At 36.3% G+C, this 25,635-nt stretch overlaps 2 protein-coding genes across 8 annotated transcripts in view; one reads left to right on the top strand and one right to left on the bottom strand.

The window, feature by feature from the left end:
* The window catches only part of LOC144958707 (sensorin-A-like), a 37,258-nt gene extending 17,377 nt beyond the window's left edge, over positions 1-19,881 (top strand). The window contains exons 2-4 of the mRNA XM_078890853.1: positions 8,316-8,971; positions 14,839-14,927; positions 19,588-19,881. Coding sequence (XP_078746979.1) covers positions 8,745-8,971; positions 14,839-14,927; positions 19,588-19,622 — 351 coding nt within the window. The 5' untranslated portion in view covers positions 8,316-8,744 and the 3' untranslated portion in view covers positions 19,623-19,881. The remainder of the gene's footprint in view (positions 1-8,315; positions 8,972-14,838; positions 14,928-19,587) is intronic.
* Positions 19,882-25,540: 5,659 nt separating this feature from the next.
* The window catches only part of LOC144958536 (uncharacterized), a 31,381-nt gene continuing 31,286 nt past the window's right edge, over positions 25,541-25,635 (bottom strand). For all 7 annotated transcript variants that reach the window (XM_078890581.1, XM_078890579.1, XM_078890580.1 and 4 more), the window contains one exon: positions 25,541-25,635. This exon is cut by the window's right edge and continues 283 nt beyond it. The gene's annotated coding sequence lies outside the window, so the exon portion shown is untranslated.

Here is a 25,635-nt window from a genome sequence, read left to right as displayed (position 1 = left end):
AACAAGCCTGAGAATACTCCAAATGCTCCAAATCGGTTGAAGCAAAGTCACCCCGAGAGGCAAAGTCACCCCTGTTGACGGTACGAGTAGAGGGTGCACGATCTTCATTGACGACCAGTATACTATATGTGACCCTTCGTCTCAAAACGGTATTATGTCGGAATGGACCAGATGCTAAAAAGTCAAATTATAGTTAAACTGGTCAAAAATATGAAACGTTGGTATTTAGCACGATAAAATATGATATTCCTTCTCCTCTATAAAGCAAATAAACTCAACTTAAGCATGATATCCCGACTTAATACCGTTTTGAGACGAGGAGCCACATATTATTTAGACTAGAAAATACATGCCGCCACTCTGAAACCAGAAGATCAAGTAGGGTACTCAAGACATGTATCCAGTACTTCAGAAGAGCGATTTTACACTTTCAAAGAGATTGGAACCAGTTTGTTAAAATCAAACTTTTGTTTCCTATTATATACGTATTGTTGAAGACAGAAAGCGTATTACATTTTTGACATAGCAACATCGGAACGAAAACTAAAATGTGATATTTATTGTGATTTTATCCTTAAAATATCGTCTTCTTTTTTAACATCTGGTTTATTCCGGGATAATAGTGGTTTGAGGTGGTGAATGATAAATAGTTAATAATAAAGATGATGATGATGATGATGATGATGATGATGATAGATAATAATTAATAATAATAATAATAATAATAATAATAATAATAATAATAATAATAATAATAATAATAATAATAATAATAATAATAATAATAATAATAATAATAATTCTTCTTCTTCTTCTTCTTCTTCTTCTTCTTCTTCTTCTTCCTATTCCTTTTGTCTTCTTCTTTTTTTTTTTTTTTTGTTTCCTTTGACGTCAAGAATTATAACACTTTTCAATGGAATAGACAAATAGCAGTTAAACTAGAAAATAAAACCCGAGTCACCAGTAGAACGTCATGACTTCAATTAAATATTTGTACGATTTGTCGGACACGTCTGACTTTTAAAACTTGTTAATTTTTTTATTGACCTTATTTCGGATAAGTTATTTTTAGTAACAACAACACGTGACCAGAGTGTGCCACAGATTTTTGTGAACAAAAACTAAATCTAAAAAAATAGAGCGGTTTTCGCCCAGCGTTGTGAAATATTGCCAAGTAGCTGAATTGATCTGCCCCACAGTTTGTTGGTTTTTTTATTTGTTGTTGTTTTTTTAATAGTATTTTTTACAGATTGCGACATGATTTAAAAAAATGAAAATCATTGGTGTCAACTTTAAAAAAAATATATTCAAAACCTATTGATAGTTTTCAAGATTTTTTATTACGACTAGTTGAGGTGATGGTTTTGAAACTAAAGTAAAGTTGGTCTAATCTGTGACCCTTCGCCTCAAAACAGTATGAAGTCGGGTTGGTTAAGATGTTGAAAATTGAATTTATAGCCAGAAATATCAGACTTGTGTTGAGTTTGTATGTTTTATTGAGGAGAATGGATACCATATTTTAGGGTGGTAATGCCAATAATTTATATTTTTGAACAGTTTTAACATTAAATTAGGCTTTTAAGCATCTGGTTCGTTCCGACATAATTCCGTTTTCAGACATATACATACACACACACACACACACACACACACACACACACAATATATATATATATATATATATATATATATATATATATATATTTATATAAGATTATATAATTTTTATCTATTTATTTGACGATTTGTTTGCGTATTTGTTTGTTTGTTTGTTTGTTTGTTTGATTATTTATTTAAATATTTATCTATTCGCATATCTTTTTAATTATTCATTCATATATGTTTATATATTTATCTATTTATTCTGTTTCTTTATTCATTTATTTACCTATTCATTTATTTATTTCCAACAAATCCAAACATCCGATTTCAGACTCCAGGACTCAGTCTTAGAAGAAATAAATGACAACATTGTTTGTTTTTGGTATTGAGGGTCACAGACACGTGACACGTTTACCGAAGAACGCACAACCTTGACCCCACGGGACTTAGTCTCCGAGTAACTAGTGGAAAATTTACATTTACTTTTGTTTCATTTATTTTACTTTATTGTTATTGTTATCATTTCTTTGTTTTAGGTTTCTTTCTTTCTTCCCTTTTTGAATATGTATATCTATTCTTTTTGCCAATTTGTTACTATGCCGTTATGTGGTCTAGTGGTATGACACTCGCTTTCGGATCGGAAGGTCCTGAGTTTGAGCATCGCTCGGCGCATTGTTGAGTCCTTGGAAAAGGCTCTTTAATCACATTCTCTCACCGTACTCAGGTGTAAAATGAGTAACTGACGGTTAACAGCGTTGTCTCTGTCGGAAAAAAAAAATGTAGGATCGCCTAACAGGTGTCATGTTTCGTTATACATGTTACGTGTTGCTGTTGGTCAGGGACCCTTTGTAAAGCGCTTTGAGTACGTTTAGTGGATATTGCGCTATATAAATGCTCTAGTTACGCTCTTGACAGATCATTCTATGCAAAGGAACCGTTTCAATCAAGGGCTGAGTTTTGACTTAATAATTAGTTGAGCTTTTATATAGCGCAATATCCACTAAATGTGCTCAAAGCACTTTATTAGGGGTCCCTGGTCAACAGCAACATTTAACATGTAGGACGTGACATGACGCCTGTTAGGCGATATTACAATTTTTCGGACAAAGACAACGCTATTAACGGCCAGGTACTCATTTTACACCTGAGTACGGTGAGAGAAAGTGCGTAAAGAGCCTTTTCCGAGGACTCAACTATGCGCCGAGCGCGAGTCTCGAACCCGGGACCTTCCGATCCGAAAGCGAGTGTCATACCACGAGACCATATAGCCGACTGAATAACATTGTGTAAAGATAAGGTGACAAATAACATATAACATTGTGGCGCGCATTGAGCATGGTTAAAGCATGGAAACGCACTCTATAAAAGAACATAGTATTTGTTTTATAAACTAAGTATGGTACTGTAACCGATGCAAAAAATCGGCTTAATGTCACTAACAATTTTAGTGTTCAAGCCAATTATCATTAAAATCCACCAGAAGGTTGTGATGATATCCACGTCAACGCGTGTGCAGGGCTTGTGGAACAATCTATAGATAGAATGCGCTTGGCCAAGGAGTTCACAACATTGCCATCCGGAAGTATAACGAACCAACACACAAACTCTGTGTAACCATGAACTTTTATAGTCTGGTTAATACAGTTTAGTGAGAACAACTCACAAACGCGGATGGCAAAAACAATAACAAAGGCCTGAGTGACGTCATCTGCATACTATCTATAGATAGTTCGAAGATGACGTCACTCAGGTCTTTGTTATTGTTTTTTTTGCCATTTGCGTTTATGAGTAATGCTCACTGAACTGTATTAACCTGACTATAAACGTTCATGGGTACACACAGTTTTGTGTGTTGGTCCTTTAGATAGTTTGCGCTTGGCTAAGAAGCTCATAACATTGCAATCCGGAAGTATAACGGACCAACACATAAAACTGTGTGTATCAATGAACGTTTATAGTCAGGTTAATACAATTCAGTGAGCATTACTCATAAACACGGACGGAAAAAAACAATAACAAAGACCTGAGTGACGTCATCTTCGAACTATCTATATCTATATTATAACGCTATAACATTTGGTTACAAATAAGTGTCTAATAATCTTACTTTCTATTGGCTCATTCTTCTTGCATTTCGTTTATATTTTTATCGTGCATAAACACAACCTCACAAGCTCGTTGTGTTATTGGGTACGATAAAAAAAAATAACTCGTTTGATTAAATACAAATATATGAAAGAATCCCATGTTATTCAATGTTTTTACATTAGTGTACACACCTAGAGATGTGATGACATTTGCTGACAGTGTCTTTAGCAGACCAAGGCGTGATTTTGAATAATAATAGTATTGCAATTAAAAGCTTGAATTAAGACTGTATTTACAAATACATCGAATCATCGTTTAATTTCTCCTCTTTAAAAATCTGGTGGTAATCAAGTCTCATAGTGCGGCTATGTGGTCTTTTGGTATAACACTCGCTTTCGGACTGGAAGGTCCTGGGTTCGAGCCTTGGTAAAGGCTCTTTACTCACATTCTCTCGCCGTGTTCAGGTGTAAAATGAGTAGCTGTTCGTTAACAACGTTGTCTCTGTCCGAAAAAAGATTTGTATTTTCGCCTAACATGAGTCATGTCCCGTCCTAGATGTTAAGTGTTGCTGTTGGCCAGGGTCACCTGGTAAAGCGATTGAGCACGTTTAGTGGATATTGCTCTATAGATAGAATGCGCTTGGCCAAGGATTCACAACATTGCCATCAGGAAGTATAAGGGACCAACACACAAACTCTGTGTAACCATGAACTTTTATAGTCTGGTTAGTACAGTTTAGTGAGAACAACTCACAAACGCGGATGGCAAAAACAATAACAAAGACCTGAGTGACGTCATCTTCGAACTATCTATATAAATGTTCTAGTTTAAGTTTCCAAAAGCAACGAGTGTAATCAGGGTTGCCAGATGGTCACGTTCTTGGCTAAACTTAGGAGGCCACAAGGAGGATACTGTTTCAATTATTAATTTTTATTTTTATTTTTATTTTTCTTTCCTTAAAAAAAAACAACAACAAACAATGCTTTCCTAGTCGAGTTGATGTTTTGATAACCAAAACCGATGGATTTTTCAAGGGGGTTAAAGTGTTTGTATTGTTTGGCCACCTGAGGTACCAGTTGACCACTTTTGAAGTCGAAATTGGCCAAGAGGAACACTGGCAAACTGGATTAACCTTTAGATTTTTGACAATTCAAAACATGGAATTTGTGACATACCTTCACACGTGCTCGGATATACATAGTTGCTTTTCTATAGATAGAATGCGCTTGGCCAAGGAGTTCACAACATTGCCATCCGGAAGTATAACGGACCAACACACACACTCTGTGTAACCATGAACTTTTATAGTCTGGTTAATACAGTTTAGTGAGAACAACTCACAAACGCAGATGGCAAAAACAATAACAAAGGCCTGAGTGACGTCATCTGCATACTATCTATAGATAGTTCGAAGATGACGTCACTCGGGTCTTTGTTATTGTTTTTTTTTTGCCATTTGCGTTTATGAGTAATGCTCACTGAACTGTATTAACCTGACTATAAACGTTCATGGGTACACACAGTTTTGTGTGTTGGTCCTTTAGATAGTTTGCGCTTGGCTAAGAAGCTCATAACATTGCAATCCGGAAGTATAACGGACCAACACATAAAACTGTGTGTATCAATGAACGTTTATAGTCAGGTTAATACAATTCAGTGAGCATTACTCATAAACACGACGGAAAAAAACAATAACAAAGACCTGAGTGACGTCATCTTCGAACTATCTATATCTATATTATAACGCTATAACATTTGGTTACAAATAAGTGTCTAATAATCTTACTTTCTATTGGCTCATTCTTCTTGCATTTCGTTATATTTTTATCGTGCATAAACACAACCTCACAAGCTCGTTGTGTTATTGGGTACGATAAAAAAAAATAACTCGTTTGATTAAATACAAATATATGAAAGAATCCCATGTTATTCAATGTTTTTACATTAGTGTACACACCTAGAGATGTGATGACATTTGCTGACAGTGTCTTTAGCAGACCAAGGCGTGATTTTGAATAATAATAGTATTGCAATTAAAAGCTTGAAATTAAGACTGTATTTACAAATACATCGAATCATCGTTTAATTTCTCCTCTTTAAAAATCTGGTGGTAATCAAGTCTCATAGTGCGGCTATGTGGTCTTTTGGTATAACACTCGCTTTCGGACTGGAAGGTCCTGGGTTCGAGCCTTGGTAAAGGCTCTTTACTCACATTCTCTCGCCGTGTTCAGGTGTAAAATGAGTAGCTGTTCGTTAACAGCGTTGTCTCTGTCCGAAAAAAAGATTTGTATTTTCGCCTAACATGAGTCATGTCCCGTCCTAGATGTTAAGTGTTGCTGTTGGCCAGGGTCACCTGGTAAAGCGATTTGAGCACGTTTAGTGGATATTGCTCTATAGATAGAATGCGCTTGGCCAAGGAGTTCACAGCATTGCCATCAGGAAGTATAAGGGACCAACACACAAACTCTGTGTAACCATGAACTTTTATAGTCTGGTTAGTACAGTTTAGTGAGAACAACTCACAAACGCGGATGGCAAAAACAATAACAAAGACCTGAGTGACGTCATCTTCGAACTATCTATATAAATGTTCTAGTTTAAGTTTCCAAAAGCAACGAGTGTAATCAGGGTTGCCAGATGGTCACGTTCTTGGCTAAACTTAGGAGGCCACAAGGAGGATACTGTTTCAATTATTAATTTTTATTTTTTTTTTATTTTTCTTTCCTTAAAAAAACAACAACAAACAATGCTTTCCTAGTCGAGTTGATGTTTTGATAACCAAAACCGATGGATTTTTCAAGGGGGTTAAAGTGTTTGTATTGTTTGGCCACCTGAGGTACCAGTTGACCACTTTTGAAGTCGAAATTGGCCAAGAGGAACACTGGCAAACTGGATTAACCTTTAGATTTTTGACAATTCAAAACATGGAATTTGTGACATACCTTCACACGTGCTCGGATATACATAGTTGCTTTACTATAGATAGAATGCGCTTGGCCAAGGAGTTCACAACATTGCCATCCGGAAGTATAACGGACCAACACACACACTCTGTGTAACCATGAACTTTTATAGTCTGGTTAATACAGTTTAGTGAGAACAACTCACAAACGCAGATGGCAAAAACAATAACAAAGGCCTGAGTGACGTCATCTGCATACTATCTATAGATAGTTCGAAGATGACGTCACTCAGGTCTATGTCATTGTTTTTTGCCATCCGTGTTTATGAGTAATGCTCACTGAACTGTATTAACCCGACTATAAACGTTCATGGATACACACAGTTTTGTGTGTTGGTCCGTTATACTTCCGGATGGCAATGTTATGAGCTTCTGAGCCAAGCGCATACTATCTATATTATAAAACTATAACATTTGGTTACAAATAAGTGTCTCATAACCTTACTTTCTAGTATGCGCTTGGCTAAGAAGCTCACAACATTGCCATCCAGAAATATAACGGACCAACACACAAAACTATGTATAATTTTAAACTTTTATAGTCTGTTAAATACAGTTTAGTGCATATTACTCATAAACGCGGATGGCAAAACAACAGCAACAAAAATAAATGTAAAAAATACCAAATACCCGTGTGACGTCAACTTAATTCAATCTATAGATAGTATGCGCTTAGGTAAGAAGCTCATAACATTGCCATCCGGAGTATAACGGACCAACACACAAAACTATGAACGTTTATAGTCTGGTTAATACAGTTCAATGAGATTTACTCATAAACGCGGATGGCAAAAACAATAATAAAGACAAGAGTGACGTCAACTTCGAACTATCTATAGATAGTTCGAAGATGACGTCACTCAGGTCTTTGTTGTTGTTTTTGCCATCCGCGTTTTATGAGTAATGCTCACTGAACTGTATTAACCTGACTATAGATAGAATGCGCTTGGCCAAGGAGTTCACAACATTGCCATCCGGAAGTATAACGGACCAACACACAAACTCTGTGTAACCATGAACTTCTATAGTCTGGTTAATACAGTTTAGTGAGAACAACTCACAAACGCGGATGGCAAAAACAATAACAAAGGCCTGAGTGACGTCATCTGCATACTATCTATAAACGTTCATGGATACATACAGTTTTGTGTGTTGGTCCGTTATACTTCCGGATGGCAATGTTATGAGCTTCTAAGCCAAGCGCATACTATCTATAGAAGAATATCATGTACGTTGTCTTTTGGACGGTAATTTGGTCTGGTGATATGACATTTGCCTTCGGATCGGAAGGTCCAGGGATCGAGTCTAGCTCTGAGTTAATTGAGTCCTTAGAAAAGCCTTTTAAACTTACATTATTTCACCGTACTCGGGTGTAAAATAAGAACCTGGACGTTAACAGCGGTGCCTTTGTCCAAAAAAAAAAATGTAATATCGCCTAACAAGCGTCATGTCTCGTCCTATAATATGTTAAGTGTTTCTGTTGGTTAGGGACCCCTTGTAAAGCGCTTTGAGCATATTTAGTGGATTTTGCGCAATACATAAAAGCTCTCGTTTTATTTCTTAATTTGTTTTGTTTTGTCAAGTGTACCAAAACAATTGAGTGACATCATATAGTCGCATTTTCATAATCAAATTATCAATTAATTTATCCCCTATTCCACAGATTACTGGAATAAAAACTCACTGGAAACCAAGTATCATCTATAGACCAACCTGACGACAACAGACAATCAAAGAAACAACAATTAACAATTTACATCGGAACAGGAAATCCATAGATTTGTAAAAGTTGTGTCAAAATTACAGTTTTAAGTTTGATTGTAACGTAAGCAATACAGTTAGGAACAATAATTAATCAACACTAATAGAAGTAAAAGGCGAAAAATTTAAGACCTGGAACTAAAAATATCGCTCTTCAAATAGGAAAGTGTTTAAAATAAGAATTTCACGAGTTAAAAAAATTACATTGGCTTGACTCCTATGAACAGGGAAACAAATTTGATGCAACGATTATAGTTATCATAATTTCAAAAATAATTTATTATCGTTTTTTAACAAATTAACGAAAAACACATAACAAAACTGTTTCAAAATGTCCTCGTCATTTACATGGAGTTCCTTACTTCAAACGTGCCTCGTTTTGGTTGTCGTCTTATGCATTCTGATCCCTGATGACGTCACGGGAACTCCCATAGAGTTGACCAATGAGAAGCGAGGGTCAAGGAGATACCCAAGGGCACGGTACAGGGTTGGCTACATGTTTGGAAAACGATCTGGGTCCATGCTGTCCTCCTCCAAGCTATTTGACGCCATTTCGAGGTAAGAAATCCAAATAATTGATTTGCCTTTTTAGTTGGTTTAGGCGTTTTAATTGAGAGACCAGGTACTACCGCAAACTCGGGGACCCAAATAATTTTGGGGGTTTTGGAGGGGGAAAACTTTTTAAAAAAATAGTTTTGGGGGTTTGAGAGGGGGGAAACTTTTTTTTTAAAGTTTCCCCCCTCCCAAACCCCCAACATTATTTGGGTCCCCGAGTTTGCGGCAATACCGAGAGACCATGGATTATACCTGGATACCTGGATACCTCTGTATAGAGCTTTTAGACTTGGTGTAGTCTCCTTCGCTCCTCCTCATCTATTAATGATTGGACCAATTTTTATAATTGAACTTGTTTCCTAGGGTGTTGCTTATCTCCAACTCTGCTTTGAATTTATTCAAATTTTTTGCTGATACTGTGGTTTCTTGTAGTTTATTCCAGTTATTTACAATTCTAGATGAAAAAAAGTTCCTTCTTTCATTTGTTTTAAAACGTTCTTTTTTCAGTTTCTTGCTGTTTCCTCGTGTCTGAATGTTCTTGTTTGGTTTAAGGAATCCTGCCTCTAACCTGTCTATTCCCTTTACTATTTTATATGTTTGGATCATATCTCCCCTTCTTCTCCTGTAATCTAAGGTCGGGAGATTTAATTCTTTCAATCTCTCACAGTATGTTTTGTCTTTCAGGTGTGTGATAAGTTTTGTTGCTCTCCTTTGCACTCTTTCCAAACAGTCTTTGTCTCCCTCAAACTTCGGATACCATATGCAGTTAGCATATTCCAGCTTTGATCTAACCATAGTCTTGTAGATGGTAGTCATGTGTTTTGTTTTCAGATTCTTGAAATTTCTTTTCACTATTCCGAGTGTTTTACTAGCTTTAGATTGAACATCTTTAATTTGCTTCTTGAAGTTTAGCTTCCTATCAATAAATACTCCTAGGTCTTTTTCCCCATTAGATTTCTGCAGGGGTTTTTCTTTCATTATATAGTTTGCTTCTCTGTTGTTTTTTCCTAGGTGAAGAACTGCACATTTATCTACATTGAACTCCATCTGCCATATTTCGGACCATTCTTCAAGCTTTTTCAAATCTTGTTGTAAGGTGTTTCTTTCTTCTTCTGTATTAGCTACTCCATAGAGCTTAGTATCATCGGCAAAGATTTTACATTTAGATGATAGATTGTCTGGCAAGTCATTGATATAAATCAGGAAGAGAACTGGTCCCAGTACACTTCCTTGTGGAACTCCACTTGTTACCAGTCTCTCTGTTGATGCTGTTCCATTCACTATCACTTTTTGTCTTCTATCTTTGAGGAAATCTCGGACCCATTTGACTGTCTGATCATTAATTTGATACTGTTCCAATTTCCTGATTAGGCGCCAGTGTGGAACTTTGTCAAATGCCTTTCTGAAGTCGAGGTATATGACATCTAAATTGTTGCCTAATTCCAGGTCTCTCGTCCAGTCATCCATTGTTTCAAGTAGGTTTGTTACTGTAGACCTTCCCGCCATGAAACCATGTTGATCTTTGCTGAATAGTTTGTTCTTGGTCATATGATCAACCATTTCTTCTCTAATCAGCTGTTCCATGAGCTTGCAGACGACAGATGTCAGGCTCACTGGTCTGTAGTTTTCTGGATTTTTTCTGTCTCCCTTCTTGAATATGGCTGTGACGTTAGCTTCTTTCCATTCCCTTGGTAGTCTTCCTTCTTTCATCGACTGGTTAAATATCTTGGTTAGGGGTTCTACTAGCTGCTCTGCTAAGTTTTTTAGGATGTAAGGATGAAGTTTGTCGGGTCCAGGTGATTTACTCTCCTTTAGGTTTTGTAGTCTCTTCATTACTCTCTCTTCAGTAATCGGCCATTGTGTAGTATCTATATTACTTCTTTTAGCAATATCTGGCAAGTTTTTCTGGTTCTCCACTGTAAAGACACTTGCAAAGAAGAGATTTAGCACCTCTGCCTTGTCTTCATCTTCAGATGCCCAAGTGCCACAGGTTCCCTGTCTTGTCTTCATTTTACTGTTTACATAACTCCAGAATACTTTAGGATTTTCTTTCGTTTCCTCTGCTATCTTGTTCTCATACTTTTGATGCGCTTGTCGGACTATTTTAGTAGTTGCGTTTCTCACTCTTTTGTATTTGTCCCAATCCTCTTCCTTTTTGCTTCTAGAGTATCTTCTATTTACTGCCTTCTTCTTCCGTAATGCCTCTCTCACTTCCTGCGTCATCCAAGGTTGATTTCTTCTCCCAACCCGGTTCCCTCTGCTTTTCGGATGTTTTTCTCGAAGCATTGGTTAAGTACTCTGGTAAATCTACTCCAGTTATTTTCTACGGTGTCCTCGATTAGTATTTCCTCCCATTTGATATGCCCCAGTTCCTCTTTCATACTCTCTAGATCAGATATATAGTATGCGCTTTCCTAAGAAGCTCACTAAGTGCCGTGCCATCCGGAAGTATAACGGACCAACACACAAAACAATGTGTAACCTTGAAATCAGCTCTCTGCTATTGTTTTTAGCCAGCCCTTTTTATGAGTAGGTCTCATTAAATTGTGTAAATCAGACTGAGAATTTTTTTTAACAAAACGCAATGCAATAAGTTAACGATGGCTCGCCCTCGTAAAATCACCTCCTCACTCTGACCGTAGCCATCGTTAACTTATAGATAGAATGCGCTTGGCCAAGGAGTTCACAACATTGCCATCCGGAAGTATAACGGACCAATACACAAACTATGTGTAACCATGAACTTTTATAGTCTGGTTAATACAGTTTAGTGAGAACAACTCACAAACGCGGATGGCAAAAACAATAACAAAGGCCCGAGTGACGTCATCTGCATACTATCTATAGCCTGACACTGACCAGAAAATGACGTCAAAAGACAAGTCTTTGGCCACAAAAGAAAACAAATCGTGACTTGTATTCAATAGTTCAACAAATGGAATCCCTTGTTTCCTTAAGCTCTACTAACGACAACTCATGAGGCAGTGCAAAAATCTAGAAAATGACGTCAAACTATCGGGTCCTAGAGGGTTCTCGTGTCAGGTTATAGGTTAACGATGGTTACGCTCTGACCCACAAATTTACGTCAAAGTACAAGTCCAAACCACAAAAAGAAAACAAATTTTGAGTTGTATACATCCAATGGGAATAGTTTGTTAGTTTATTGAGCACTTACTAACGACAACTCACTAGACGGGTCATTGTGCCTAAACATTACGCCAAAAGATAAGTCCTGGTGTCAGGCTATTGATGATGTGCGCTTAGGTAAAATACTTACAACACCCCCCCCCCCTGCCAAGTATAACGTACCGACATTCAGAACTATGTGTTATATTGAACGTTTATGGTCTTAGTAAAAATCACAAAAATACCCGTTTAAAAACAATAACAAGGAGCTGATTGACGTCAATGTCATTCCAGCTATAAGTTAACGAAGACTACGCTCTGACCAGTAGGTTATTGGTTCGAGTCACGCTGTAGGGCGACTTAGAATTGACTCCTTGGAAATTTCTCTTTATTCACAATTTTTTTCTCACCGTACTCATGTATAAAACGAATACCTGACCACCAATCAGTGCTTTCTATGTCCAGAAATGAAAAATTAAAAAAAAAAGAAATTGTGATCGCACGCGTCATGTCTCTTCCTACACGTTACGTGTTGCTGTTGGCTTAGAATTCTTGCTAAGCAATTTAAGGTCACGTATTGGATGTTACCCTTTATGAAACTGTCGGGCATATATTTGTTGTTGTTGTTTTTTGTTTTGTTTGGTTTTTTTTACTAATCTGACCGTTTGTATTTCAAGGAGGGGCGTTAGCTCTGTCAACCTAGTTGTTTCCTTATCACCTGTTGTTTACATTTACATTCTCCACAAAAAGAAAACAGGGTGTAATGATTAATGTATGCATGCATTCTCATTAAAGCAATACCACGCCCTAAAATGAATATTCATGAGCACGAAATCACAATACATTATATTATAAGGTATCTGTTGTTGAATACACTGCCATGAAATGTGCGTTTGGTTTTAATTTTTTTTTTCTTCGTAACTAGTAGAGAATCTGCAATTTTTGCGGAGAAATAAAGGTTATTAGAAACATGCTTCATCTTTTATAGATATTATGCGCTTAGCTAAGAAGCTCACAACATTGCCATCCGGAAGTATATAGGACCAACACACAAAACTATGTGTAACCATGAATTTTTATAGTCTGGATAATATAGTTAAATGAGAATTACTCATAAACGTGGATGGCAAAAAAATAAATAAATAAAAAAATAACAATGACCCGAGTGACGTCAACTTAATACTATCCATACTTATTATGCTACTGTATTGTATTTTTAGATTTGCCGGTCATTCTCTGCTCGATGATAAAAAATTAACATAGCTTTATTTACTGAACAATGTTAATCCCCAACCCTATTTTTAAAAGAATAGATTAGAAGGATTTTCATTTCTTGATAGTATCAAGAGTGATTTAAAATTACGTCATCATTATTGGTGCGAATGAAACTATTATTATTACTTGATAGTATCAAGAGAGATTTCAAATTACGTCATCAATGTTTGTTGTGGATATGCTAGAATTGCGTAGAATAAGTTATACCCGCAATGTAAGTCAAACGTAAAAAAGGACTAAGTATTACGATCTAGCAGATTTTCTTTGTATTAATTTGAGTAAATGGATGGTGGAAGTAGCTTGAAATGAAAAGAAAGTCTGTAAGTTACTCACATATCAGTCTGTAAAAAAATAATTGGGCTTTATATAGAGCAATATCCACTAAATGCGCTCAAAGCGCTTTACAAGGGGTCCCTGGCCAACAGCAACATTTAACATGTAGGACGGGACATGACGCCTGTTAGGCGATATTACAATTTTTCGGACAAAGACAACGCTGTTAACGATCAGGTACTCATTTTACACCTGAATACGGTGAGAGAATGTGAGAAAAGAGCCTTTTCCAAGGACTCAACTATGCGCCGAGTGCGAGGCTCGAACCCAGGACCTTCAGATCCGAAAGCGAGTGTCATACCACTAGACCACATAACCGTTTTAGAATTTTTAGATTTGCCAGTAATTCTGTGATTGATGAAAGAATTGTACATTGTCTGTTCGGAACAATGGTGTTCACCCAATTAAAAAAAAATAGTTAACCCTTTCCTTACCACTCATAGGAAAATCGTCACATTCGTTGCGATGCAACCGACAATTTTCTCATTCTGATATCTCTTGTACATCACAAAATTTTAAAAATTGCTTTGATTACAGCTATAGATATTAAACAAAGTGTTGTAGAGCTCATTTGTTACTTTTTGTTTGAGTAAAAAAAGTCTATTCTTGTGTTGAGTGGGAGTGAATTTTCGGGGGAAATTCTAAAAATAGCTGGTAAGGAAAGAGTTAAACGAAATAAAAAACAAAATCGACAAAATGAAGAAATAGGGAATGAGAGTAGCGGAAGAGTAGCGCCCCTTGATTGGAAGTCACGAGAGGAAAAGTTATTAGAGAGAGAACGTCATGTTGGTTGTGCGGCATGAGACACTTCACCGAAAGCGAGGACGAGAGAGACGCATGCGCAAAACCATTTTGAGTTCTCTCTGTAAGGTGACGTCCAATCAAGGGACGCTACTCTTCCGCTAATCTCATTCCCTATAAGAAAAGGAAATGTGCAATGGAAATGGTGAATCTATGGCTCAGTGCTACGGTGTCTCGGTATTTTGTCTTGTAAAAAATAAATCAAGCAGTCTTAAACATGATCAGTGTGTGTGTGTGTGTGTGTGTGTGTGTGTTTATATCTATCTATTTCATTTTACATAATCTCTTGTGTTTATTTTCCTTTTATTTTTCTTTATCTTTTTCCCATTTTTCAGACGGTTGATATCCCTGTCAGAACTTTCGAGCATGTTAAGGGACGACCCAGAGATTTTACAACAGATCATCTCTCATTTAGACAAAGATGGTAAGTATTTGATTGTGTTTAATAGACATAGAGCTAAATACTATAATATATGAAGTGAAATTAATCTGCTAGAAGCTGTGGGCTGTAAAAAAGTAATAAACAAAATGAACGCAACAACTTTAAGAATAAAAGAACGATATACTAAAAAAAAAAAAAAAAAAAAAAAAACACAAAACGTTTCGGGGTCAAAACACTTCCTTAGCCAACAACAAAAAGCATATAAATAGAATACATAAATACATTGCTAAAAAACCAAAACGGCTCGATACGTTCCGTGTTTAGTATTTTTTTTTTAAAGCTGTTGTAATCATAACAGAGGGGTGGATATCTTCTTGTCAACACAATGTAATTTCAAGTTTTAGGATTATTAACGTATAATATCCTATCTAATCTTATCTCCTTATACACCCATCTACTGTCCTACACACACGAAAAAGTGTGCTCCGTGCATCCATCTATTTTACACTAATAAACATCAAATCCTCACCCTCCTCACTCCCACGAATGTCTCTTTTCCACACACACACACACACACACACACACACACACACACACACACACATATATATATATATATTATATATATAAATATATATATAATATATATATATATATATATATATATAATATATATATATATATATATATATATATATTATGCGAATAGCCGCACGCCCACCAAATCAACATGAAATGCGATTTCAAAATTTTGGAAACTTATTTAAATTCTTTGGGCGAAATTCAAATATTGAAACAAAACCCATTATCAGTCATTGCTTAGAGTTGGGTCTTTGTCACGAAGCAAAGAGACCCTTCACCCTACTGTGAATGAGATTGTTATTAAAAAGATTTCACTCGATACTGTCTCAAACATAATCATTGTGATTGTATCGAAAGCTACCTTCCGGTTGAAGTATCGAAATGGGAAGAAAAACAAATAAATTCTCATTTCAAACTTGAATGAATAATTTCGCAAATTTAACATTTTTTTTAGAGTTTCTTGAAAACAAACGACAACTTGAGATTGTGTATTACTAAACGTTCTCAAAGCGTTTTACAAGGGGTCCCAGGCCAACAGCAACACTTAATAAGTAGGACGAGGCATGACGCCTGTTTGGTAGTATTATTAGATTTTATGTCGACAGAGACAACGCTGTTAATGGCCAGGTGAAAGAATGTGAGTAAATAATAATAAAGTTTATTTGTATAACGCCCAATCCCGTTGTTAACGGGATATTCGCAAATATCGAAAACATTACATCACTTCCCAACAGTCTATCATATTATCGTAATTCCTTTCCTGTATCATTTCGTGGATGGTTTTGTGACAAAGCAAAGGGGGGATTTCACATTCTATCATCGTTTAATGTTTTTTTTTTTAATTCATCTTAACAACGCCACTACCACATTTTCCCATTTGTCTGTAGTGTTTCATTCATACTCTTTTCTTGATAAAGGAGAGACCCGAAACATCAATTTTATCTGTTTTAGTATATTAAATGGAAGCTTACATTCAATTTTACACTGCTATTCATATATTTATAGCACTATAGCAGACCTGCCTACTTGAACATATTTTAAAAATCATAATTTTTTAGGAGATAATAAATTGTAGCCGCTGTAGTTATCGTTAAAAATCAACAATTTCGCCTCTCAATGATTGAATAACACTTCAAAATCCTGACAAGTTTGTAGTCTGACATCAACTTTCATTTTCAATAATTAAGTTTTAATGACTTGGAGAAGGTCAAGTTCTAAAATTGGAGCCAAAATTTCGTAATTCTGCGTATTTTTCGTAATAGTAGTACAGTATTACTGCGCTACAATACAGTGATGGCTGTGTTATTATTATTATTATTATTATTATTATTATTATTATTATTATTATTATTATTATTATTATTAGTAGTATTATTATTATTATTATTATTATTATTATTATTATTATTATTATTATTATATTATTATTATTATTATTATTATCATTATTTACTATTATTATTATTATTATTATTATTATTATTATTATTATTATTATTATTATTATTATTATTATTATTATTATTATTATTATTATTATTATTATTATTATATTCACCCATTTATATTGTGGTTACCTTCTTCTTCTTCTAGGTTCCATGCCTGGTCCAGGCTTCGGATACTGCATGAATTATCTCTCTCCATTCCTCCCTGTCTCTTGCCTTTTCAAACAGCTCCTGGATTGTTAGGCTGGTGAAGCCCTTCAGTTGGTCTATGAGTGTTTTTCTTTGTCTCCCCCGGGCGCGTTTACCAGGTATTTTTCCACAACTTGCCAGGTATTCATTCTTATCTTTCCTTACTATGTGTCCGAAAAAGGATAGTTGTCGATCCACTATTAAGGGCATTAGTTTCCTTTGTTGGTATGTTTGTTTTAGCACTTCTTCGTTCGTTTTGTGTGCAGTATACGATATTCTCTGCATCCTTCTCAAGCACCACATTTCAAAAGCTTCAATGTTCTTTTGTGTTTCTGCATTTGTAGTCCAGCTTTCGCATCCGTATAACAAGATTGGCCACACGTAGCACTTCAAGACTCGGAATCTAATCCCGAACGACATCTGTTTGTTTTTCAAAATGTTTCCCAGGTCCATGAAGGCCTGTTTGGCTTGAGTTATTCTTGCTCGTATGTCTCGGTTACATCTTCCATCTGTTGTCACTATTGAACCTAGGTATTTAAAACTTTCTACGTTGGTAAGTTGCTCGCCGTGAATCGTTATATTGCAGGTGTTGTTGTTTTCGGGGTTTTTCTGTATTACCATGCATTCCGTTTTGGTGATATTCACTTCCATTCCCTTGGCTTCACTATCTACTACCACTTTGTCAACAATCTTTTGAAGTTGGATTTCTGATGTTGCAATGAGTACCGTATCGTCTGCGTATCTTATATTATTTATGTTGTGACCTCCCACTTTTATTCCCTCCATATTATTTATGCCCCTCATGATTGTTTCTTGGTATAGATTAAACAGATCTGGTGAGGCAACACACCCTTGACGGACTCCTTTCTTAATAGGAATGGAATTTCCTGTAGAGTTTCCGATTTTGATAGATGCCTGCTGGGTGGTTACCTATCATATATTTATTCGAGCATTATAAACCAATGAAAAAATATCTATATAATGAAAAATAAAGATTTATCATTATCATCATCATCATTATCATTATCAACTGGTCACATTTTGAGTGGAATGTTTGGTATTGAAATGTTTATCTGTAACGGAAATTCACATTTTGGATATTTGATATTTTACCAATGATTGACTAGACAGACAGCCATGGTGTCGGTATACAGTATCCACGCACTCGCCTCTTTCCCTTTAACTCATTCAACCCTAACACCGACTATATCCGTAGTTTACCCAGGTTCCTTTAACCCCATGCCTGTTTATTACATTTTTCTGAGACAAATTATAGACGTGGTATCAAAGCTAATGTTGTTCATTTTTTTCTTCTTCTACTTCTTCCTCTTCATCTTCTTCTTCTTCTTCTTCTTCTTCTTCTTCTTCTTCTTCTTCTTCTTCTTCTTCTTCTTCTTCTCTCTCATCATCATCTTCTTCTTCTTCTTCTTCTTCTTCTTCTTCTTCTTCTTCTTCTTCTTCTTCTTCTTCTTCTTCTTCTTCTTCTTCTTCTTCTTCTTCTTCTTCTCTTCTTCTTCTTCTTCTTCTTCTTCTTCTTCTTCTTCTTCTTCTTCTTCTTCTTCTTCTTCTTCTTCTTCTTCTTCTTCTTCTTCTTCTTCTTCTTCTCCTCCTCCTCCTCCTTCTCCTCCTTCTCCTTCTCCTTCTTCTTATCCTTCGTCTTCTTCTTTCAGTTTATCTCGCATTTTTCAGGGTTGCCATAATGAATGCCACATCTCCAAGCATCTCGGTTTAGCGCATCATTTTCCTCCAGGCCCAGTTCTTTCATATCATCCTTTACCTTTTCCCACCATCTAGTCTTTGGGCGTCCCTTTTTCCTCTTTCCCGCTATAATCTGTAAGTCCAATACTTTCCTTCTCACTTCTCCCTCTGTCAGAAAACAGTAAATCCGTTGAACAATGTAAGGTCCCAGTCGTCTGGAGTACTGGTTTCACATTTTCAAGAAGATCGGTACCAATATTTTGACAACACCATCGTTTCCTAGTTATTAACGGGGGCGAGTGGTTAAGGCATTGCACTGTGACCCGGAAGGTCCCGGGTTCGAGCCCCCTTTCAGGCCCTTTCTATTTTTTTCCTTGGGCAAGATTATTAGCCCCCAATTTTCTCACTTGGACAACATGGGTGATTCCGCTTGACATCAGACATCTTGTTTGATGAATTGTCTATACTCTTTCAAATGATGTCGTGGCGGAAGGGCATAATTTAATTTAATCAATACTATATACTCGTAGATCGTATGCGCTTGGCTTAGAGCACAGAATCGTCATGGTTTTGATATAAGTAACCGCTATTTATTATCATTATTATTATTATTATTATTATTATTATTATTATTATTATTATTATTATTATTATTATTATTATTATTATTATTATTATTATTATTATCATTATTATTATTATTATTATTATTATTATCATCATCATCATCATCTTTATTATCATTATCATTATTGATTCAAATTTCTATCTTCCTGTCTTCCCTCCAGATGATGGTTATATTACAGTCTCAGACCTTCTGTGATGACGTCATAGAACACACCACAAATGAGAAGCATACACATCCTGAACACCAAGAGATCAACATGACCTCATAGTGAACATTAAAACAAAACAAACTCAGCAAAGACAAATAAGATTATCCCTACTCTTACGTGATTTCCACAGATCAACAAAATCACGAATTGCGAATCTAAGAAATATAAATAAAAAAATAAATAAATAAGTAAATAAATAAATGTGTTGATTTATTTAATAAAATAAACTCTTTTACCCTTCAAAAGAGAGAATGTGTTAGTTGGTTTTTTTTTTTTCAAGTACAACTAGTGACCTATCGTCATTAAAAACGTTATTTTGTTGGAAGTTGTGGGGGAGGGGCGGGACGAAGCGTGGTTACCAGATGCGTTGAATTCGATTTTTAACTTAAATCACGTCTACCTTGGGGGTGGGGGGGGGGGCGGTCCCGATAGCTCAGTCGGTAGAGCACCAGCTTCATCACACGCAAAGGGATCAAAATCGATACCGGATGCAGTCGAGATTTTTTTCTTTCTGACCGCCCTGTCAACCCAGCACAGATTGGGTAGCTGGATCTTTTACATCTGGCGGAAAGTACTTTGCGATAGACTGGCGTCCTATCCAAAGGATAGCAAAAAATGCTTTTGTCCGTTTCACGCTACCGAAACCGGGATAAACTCCGGCTCCATTGGGCATTATGGCTCTGAAGGACAACTATTTTTTTACTACATGTTGACCTTAGTCTTCATTATAACTTATCGCCCGCCACTAGAATTGGTGTTTTGACGTCATTTTTAGTTAGTGCATCTTCACCGTCTTCCATTGTAATAGTCTAACTGAGAGTATCTAATGAGAACTAATCACCAAACCCGGGGTCATAAATAAATAACGAAGTGCTTCGTGATGTGAACTTCATTCATTCTTATAGATAGTATGCGCTTGGAAGCTCATAACATTGCCATCCGGAAGTATAACGGCCCAACACACAAAACTGTGTGTATCCATGAACGTTTATAGTCAGGTTAATACAGTTCAGTGAGCATGACTCATTAACGCGGATGGCAAAAAAAAAAAAAAATGACAAAGACCTGAGTGACGTCATCTTCGAACTATCAATAGTCTGAGAGTATTTTGTGAGAACTAATCACCAAACTGGCGGTGGTAAACTGAATCATATATGAATCATGCCTCGATAGCTCAGTTGACAGAGCCTCACTCGGTGCATTCACACACGAAGGGACCGATACGGATTCAAGATAATGGCCTCTTGAAGTACTCGCCTGAATAAAATCGTAGCTATCGTAAAGTTATAGCCTGACACTGACCAAAAAATGACGTCAAAATCCCAGTCTTTTGCCACAAAAGAAAACAATTCGTGAGTTGTATTAAATAGTTCAACCAATGAAATAACTTGTTTCCTTGAGCTCAACTAACGACAACTCACTAGACGCTACAAAACCCTTAAAAATGACCTCAAATTGCCAGTCCTAGAGGGTTCTTGTGTCAGGCTATAGATAGTATGCGCTTGGCTAAGAAGCTCATAACATTGCTATCCGGAAGTATAACGGACCAACACACAAAACTCTGTGTATCCATGAACGTTTATGGTCGGGTTTATACTTTTCAGTGAGCATAAACTCATAAAATCGGATGGCAAAAAACAATAACAAAGGCATGGGTGACATCATCTTCGATCTATCTATATGTTAACAATGGCTACGATCAAACCGACCGTATCTATCGTTAACTTATAGCCAGACACTGACCAGAAACCGACGTCAAAAGACAAGTCTTTGGCCACAAAAGAAAACAAATCATGAATAGTATTCAATAGTTCAACCAATGAAATAGTGTGTGTCCTTGAGCTCTACTAAGGACAATAGGATTCAATAATCTGATGTCACGCGCCCGGCAACGGCGGCCATCTTGGTTCTAAACAAAGAAAATAATTACTTTTTATTCTTCATGCTGACTAGAACTGTTCATTCCCTTTTCATATGCCTTGTGATAAGAATGTGTAAAAGTCAATTCATGATCAAATTGATGGGGTTTTTTCCCTCTGGATACGCGTTTAAGCTCGCCGGGGTTATATTTCATACGGCGTCCGCCATTGTTCCGATAGTTTAGAACCAGTGTTACTAAGTAACCATACGTCATTAGGAAGGAAGTGACATTACGACTGTTGAAGACTATTCACCAGAAGCTACACAAACCTAAAAAATGACGTCAAACTATCAGTCTTAAAGGATTCTGGTGTCAGGCTATAGATAGAATGCGCTTGGCCAAGGAGTTCACAACATTGCCATCCGGAAGTATAACGGACCAACACACAAACTCTGTGTAACCATGAACTTTTATAGTCTGGTTAATACAGTCTAGTGAGAAGAACTCACAAACGCGGATGGCAAAAACAATAACAAAGGCCTGAGTGACGTCATCTGCATACTATCTATACGTTAACGATGGCAACGATCAAACCGCCCTACAGACACTGAGCATTACTCACAATTGGGCAGAAAAGTCGTGACGTCCATTTCGGTTCCAAAATCATTGGAAGTGTGTAAGTAGCCAGTCCTTCGGAGGACTAATGATGAATGGGTTACATATTTAATCATAAGCTGTCATAAACTATTTTAGTAACCGGTTGTATAGTCAGATTATTTTGGTTACAGGACGTAAAAGAACGAGGACGGATGATTTTTCTTGACGACCAGCATATATTTAGACTAGAAAATAAGATACCACCACTCTCACACAACGTAATTATTTATTTTTGAAAATGTTTTTCAAAATTTATTCAGAGAAAAGGAAATCAGTGTCTATTGATTGGTAGAATAAAAGATTTCTTAGACTCTTTGTTTTGGAATTCGAACTTTGTTCTCAACGCGCACTCGGTAGCGGTTGGGAATACGTTCGAAATTCGAAAAGCAAGAATTTAACTCTCTCCTTACCGGCCATTTTCGATTTGTTTTCTTTTGTGGCAAAAGACTGGCATTTTGACGTCATTTTTTGGCCAGTGTCAGGCTATAACTTTACGATGGCTAAGATCTAATGAAATTGATAGTATTGATGGAATGCGTATTAGTACCTACATGTCACCCCGAGACAGTCAGTCCCACAGTCCTGAGTATCAACCACAATTTTAACACAGACGATTGAAAAAATAAATTATAGATAATAATATGTAAATTTCGAACATTCCCTGTTTATCTAAACTGCTTGAACGAATTATCGTAAAAAGGCTACTGCGTCATGTAAATAGAGTTCAATAGTCTGATGCCACGTCCGCCCAGCAACGAGTAGCTTGGTTCTAAACAAAAGAAAATTGGTACTTTTTATTCTTCATGCTGGCTCGAACTTTTTCACATGTCATTTTATCAGAATAATGTATACAAGTCAAAACACGATCAGATATAGAATGTTTTTTCTCCTCTGGATACACTTTTATGCTCGTCGGAGAAGTATTTCATAAGGGCGTCCGCCATTGTTCCAATAGTTTAGAACCAGTTACTAAGTTATTATGCGTCATTACGAGGGAAGTGACGTCACGACTGTTGAAGCCTATTGTAATAATCTTAGTGAGTGTTTCCAGTCCGCTTATAAATCCTACCAAACTGCCCTTGTAAATTTTAGTATAGACATTCCAGTACATTGTTACAATAGTAACTCACAAGTTTCAATTTAATGGATGAAAACAGATAAAATGGACTTTCGGGTTTCTCCTTTATGAACAAAACAGGGTGACTGAATCACAATGTAAAATTGAATGTAAGCTTCAATTTAATATACGAAAACAGATAAAATGGACGTTTCAGGTTTCCCCTTTATCGACAAAACAGGATGAATGAAACGCTATAAACGAATGACATAATGTCGTTGTGATGTTGTTAAGATGATTACAGGTTTATTCATCTTAAGAACGCCACTACCATATTATCTCATTCGTCTGTAATGTTTCATTCATCCTGCCTGATTTGTTGATAAAGGGGAAACCCGAAACGTCCATTTTTATCTGTTCTTTTTGTATATTAAATTGAAGCTTACATTCAATTTTACATTGTGTTTCAGTCACCCTGTTTTGTTGATAAAGGGGAAACCCGAAACGTCCATTTTATCTGTTTTCGTATATTAAATTGAAGCTTACATTCAATGTAACATTGTTATTTATAGTCTGATTTGAGAAAAATACTCAAGAACTGTGGGACTGATTGCTTCTGATGATAGGCAAGGACAATATGGCTATGGTTTAAGCAATATTCTCGCCAGATCTGTCCGCCAGATCAATCGAAACAACGAAAAGAAATATGTGTAATCTTTAGCGTTTATTGTCTGATGGAGAAAGTTTAATGAGAACGAATCGCTCATCTATCTGGCGGTCTTATAACAACAACCAAAAGCTCTGTGACGTCAACTTCACTGATGCTATTGATACTGTGCGCTTGGTTAAGAAACTCACAACACTGCTATCCGGAAGTATAACAGACCGTTATACTTCCGAATGGCAATGTTATGAGCTTCTTAGCCAAGCGCATACTATCTATACTTGTTTTGTTGGCCCAATTTTGACTTGTAACAAAGTCTAAATGCGTTTAACGCAGTGACAGGATGAGTGACATTTATATTAAAACTCTTGCCCTAGGCCAGGGTGGTGTGTTATGTGTATTGGGGAAAAGCCGCCATTATCCATCCCTTCATTCATCTCATGAGTGGACGATTAACTGCCCAGTGACCCAGTGGTTGTGTGCAGTTACGTCTCTCGCCCGCCATAACAATAGTAACTCACATACATAACAATGTCGTCTATTACCAATGTATAAGCTTAGTAATGTAAAATTAATTCACCCCGATAGGTCATCCTAAAAGTTATCGATATTTACATTATTATAATATGGGGGTTGCGCGTTATCGGATTTTAGCCAATTTTGAAATACGAAATGCTTTCGTGTTAATACGCTTCAACAGTCATGACGTCACTTCCCTCGTAATGACGCATGGTAACTTGGTAACTGGTTCTAAACTATCGGAACAATGGCGGACGCCCTTATGAAATATTTCTACGACGAGCATAAAAGCGTATCCAGAAGAAAAAAACATTGTAAATCTGATCATGTTTTGACTTTTACACATTCTGATCACAAGACATATGAAAAGTTCTAGCCAGCATGAAGAATAAAAAGTACTGATTTTCTTTGTCTAGAACCACGATGGCCACCGTTGCTGGGCGACGTGACATCACTCTATTGAATCCAATTTCTGATTCCGAAAGTCCATTCAGGAAAAGTCTGAAAGTTTACATTAACTAATAAACAGCTTAAAAGGTCAATTTTCCATGCACCTTTACGGCCAGTATTAAATTATGTTTCTATTTGTTATTTACCTCGCAAGGCCGTAAGTTTGAGGGGGTTTTTGTTTTGTTTTGTTTTTGTCAAGGTGAAGGTCATTTAAATTAAGATAATGGGCATGATCTGTATTACATTTCCATGTGCTCGAGGTCATTGGTCACATTGGAATATGTGTTCAAAGTGACCCACATAGTGAAAATTGCTCAGAGATTTTGAAATATCTAACATCACGATTGGTCATTTTGTTCAGTTTGACACATGGGTATGTTTATAACTTTTGTAAACAAAGCAGCGTGTTTACATTTTGTTAAGAAATATCCAATCGCTGGTCAGCAACAAATCATGTGATTGATGACCTGGTTGGACGGAAACACGAACATAGATAGCTCCCATTGATTATGGGTGTTAATTTGTTTTCTATCTTTCAAGACATAGCAGATTTTGAAAGTCGCCAGTTTACACAAAAAACAAACATACAACCCCCCCCCCCCCCCCCATAAAAACAACAACGCAAAACGTGACAAACAAAATAAAATAAATATTCAATAAAGAAAAATAAAATAAAAACTTAAGTCAACAAGAAATATTTTTGGGGGATTTATTTCTTTGCTTTTATTGTACGATGTAATCTGTCTGTATTTGTATCAAATACAGTTTGTAAGAAATTGTTCTTATATTATA

Source organism: Berghia stephanieae, chromosome 13 (genome assembly GCF_034508935.2).
Source record: "Berghia stephanieae isolate SIO BIC M18660-M18661 chromosome 13, UCSD_Bste_1.3, whole genome shotgun sequence".
Taxonomy (NCBI): domain Eukaryota; kingdom Metazoa; phylum Mollusca; class Gastropoda; order Nudibranchia; family Aeolidiidae; genus Berghia; species Berghia stephanieae.
This window is presented reverse-complemented; position numbering and strand designations above follow the sequence as displayed.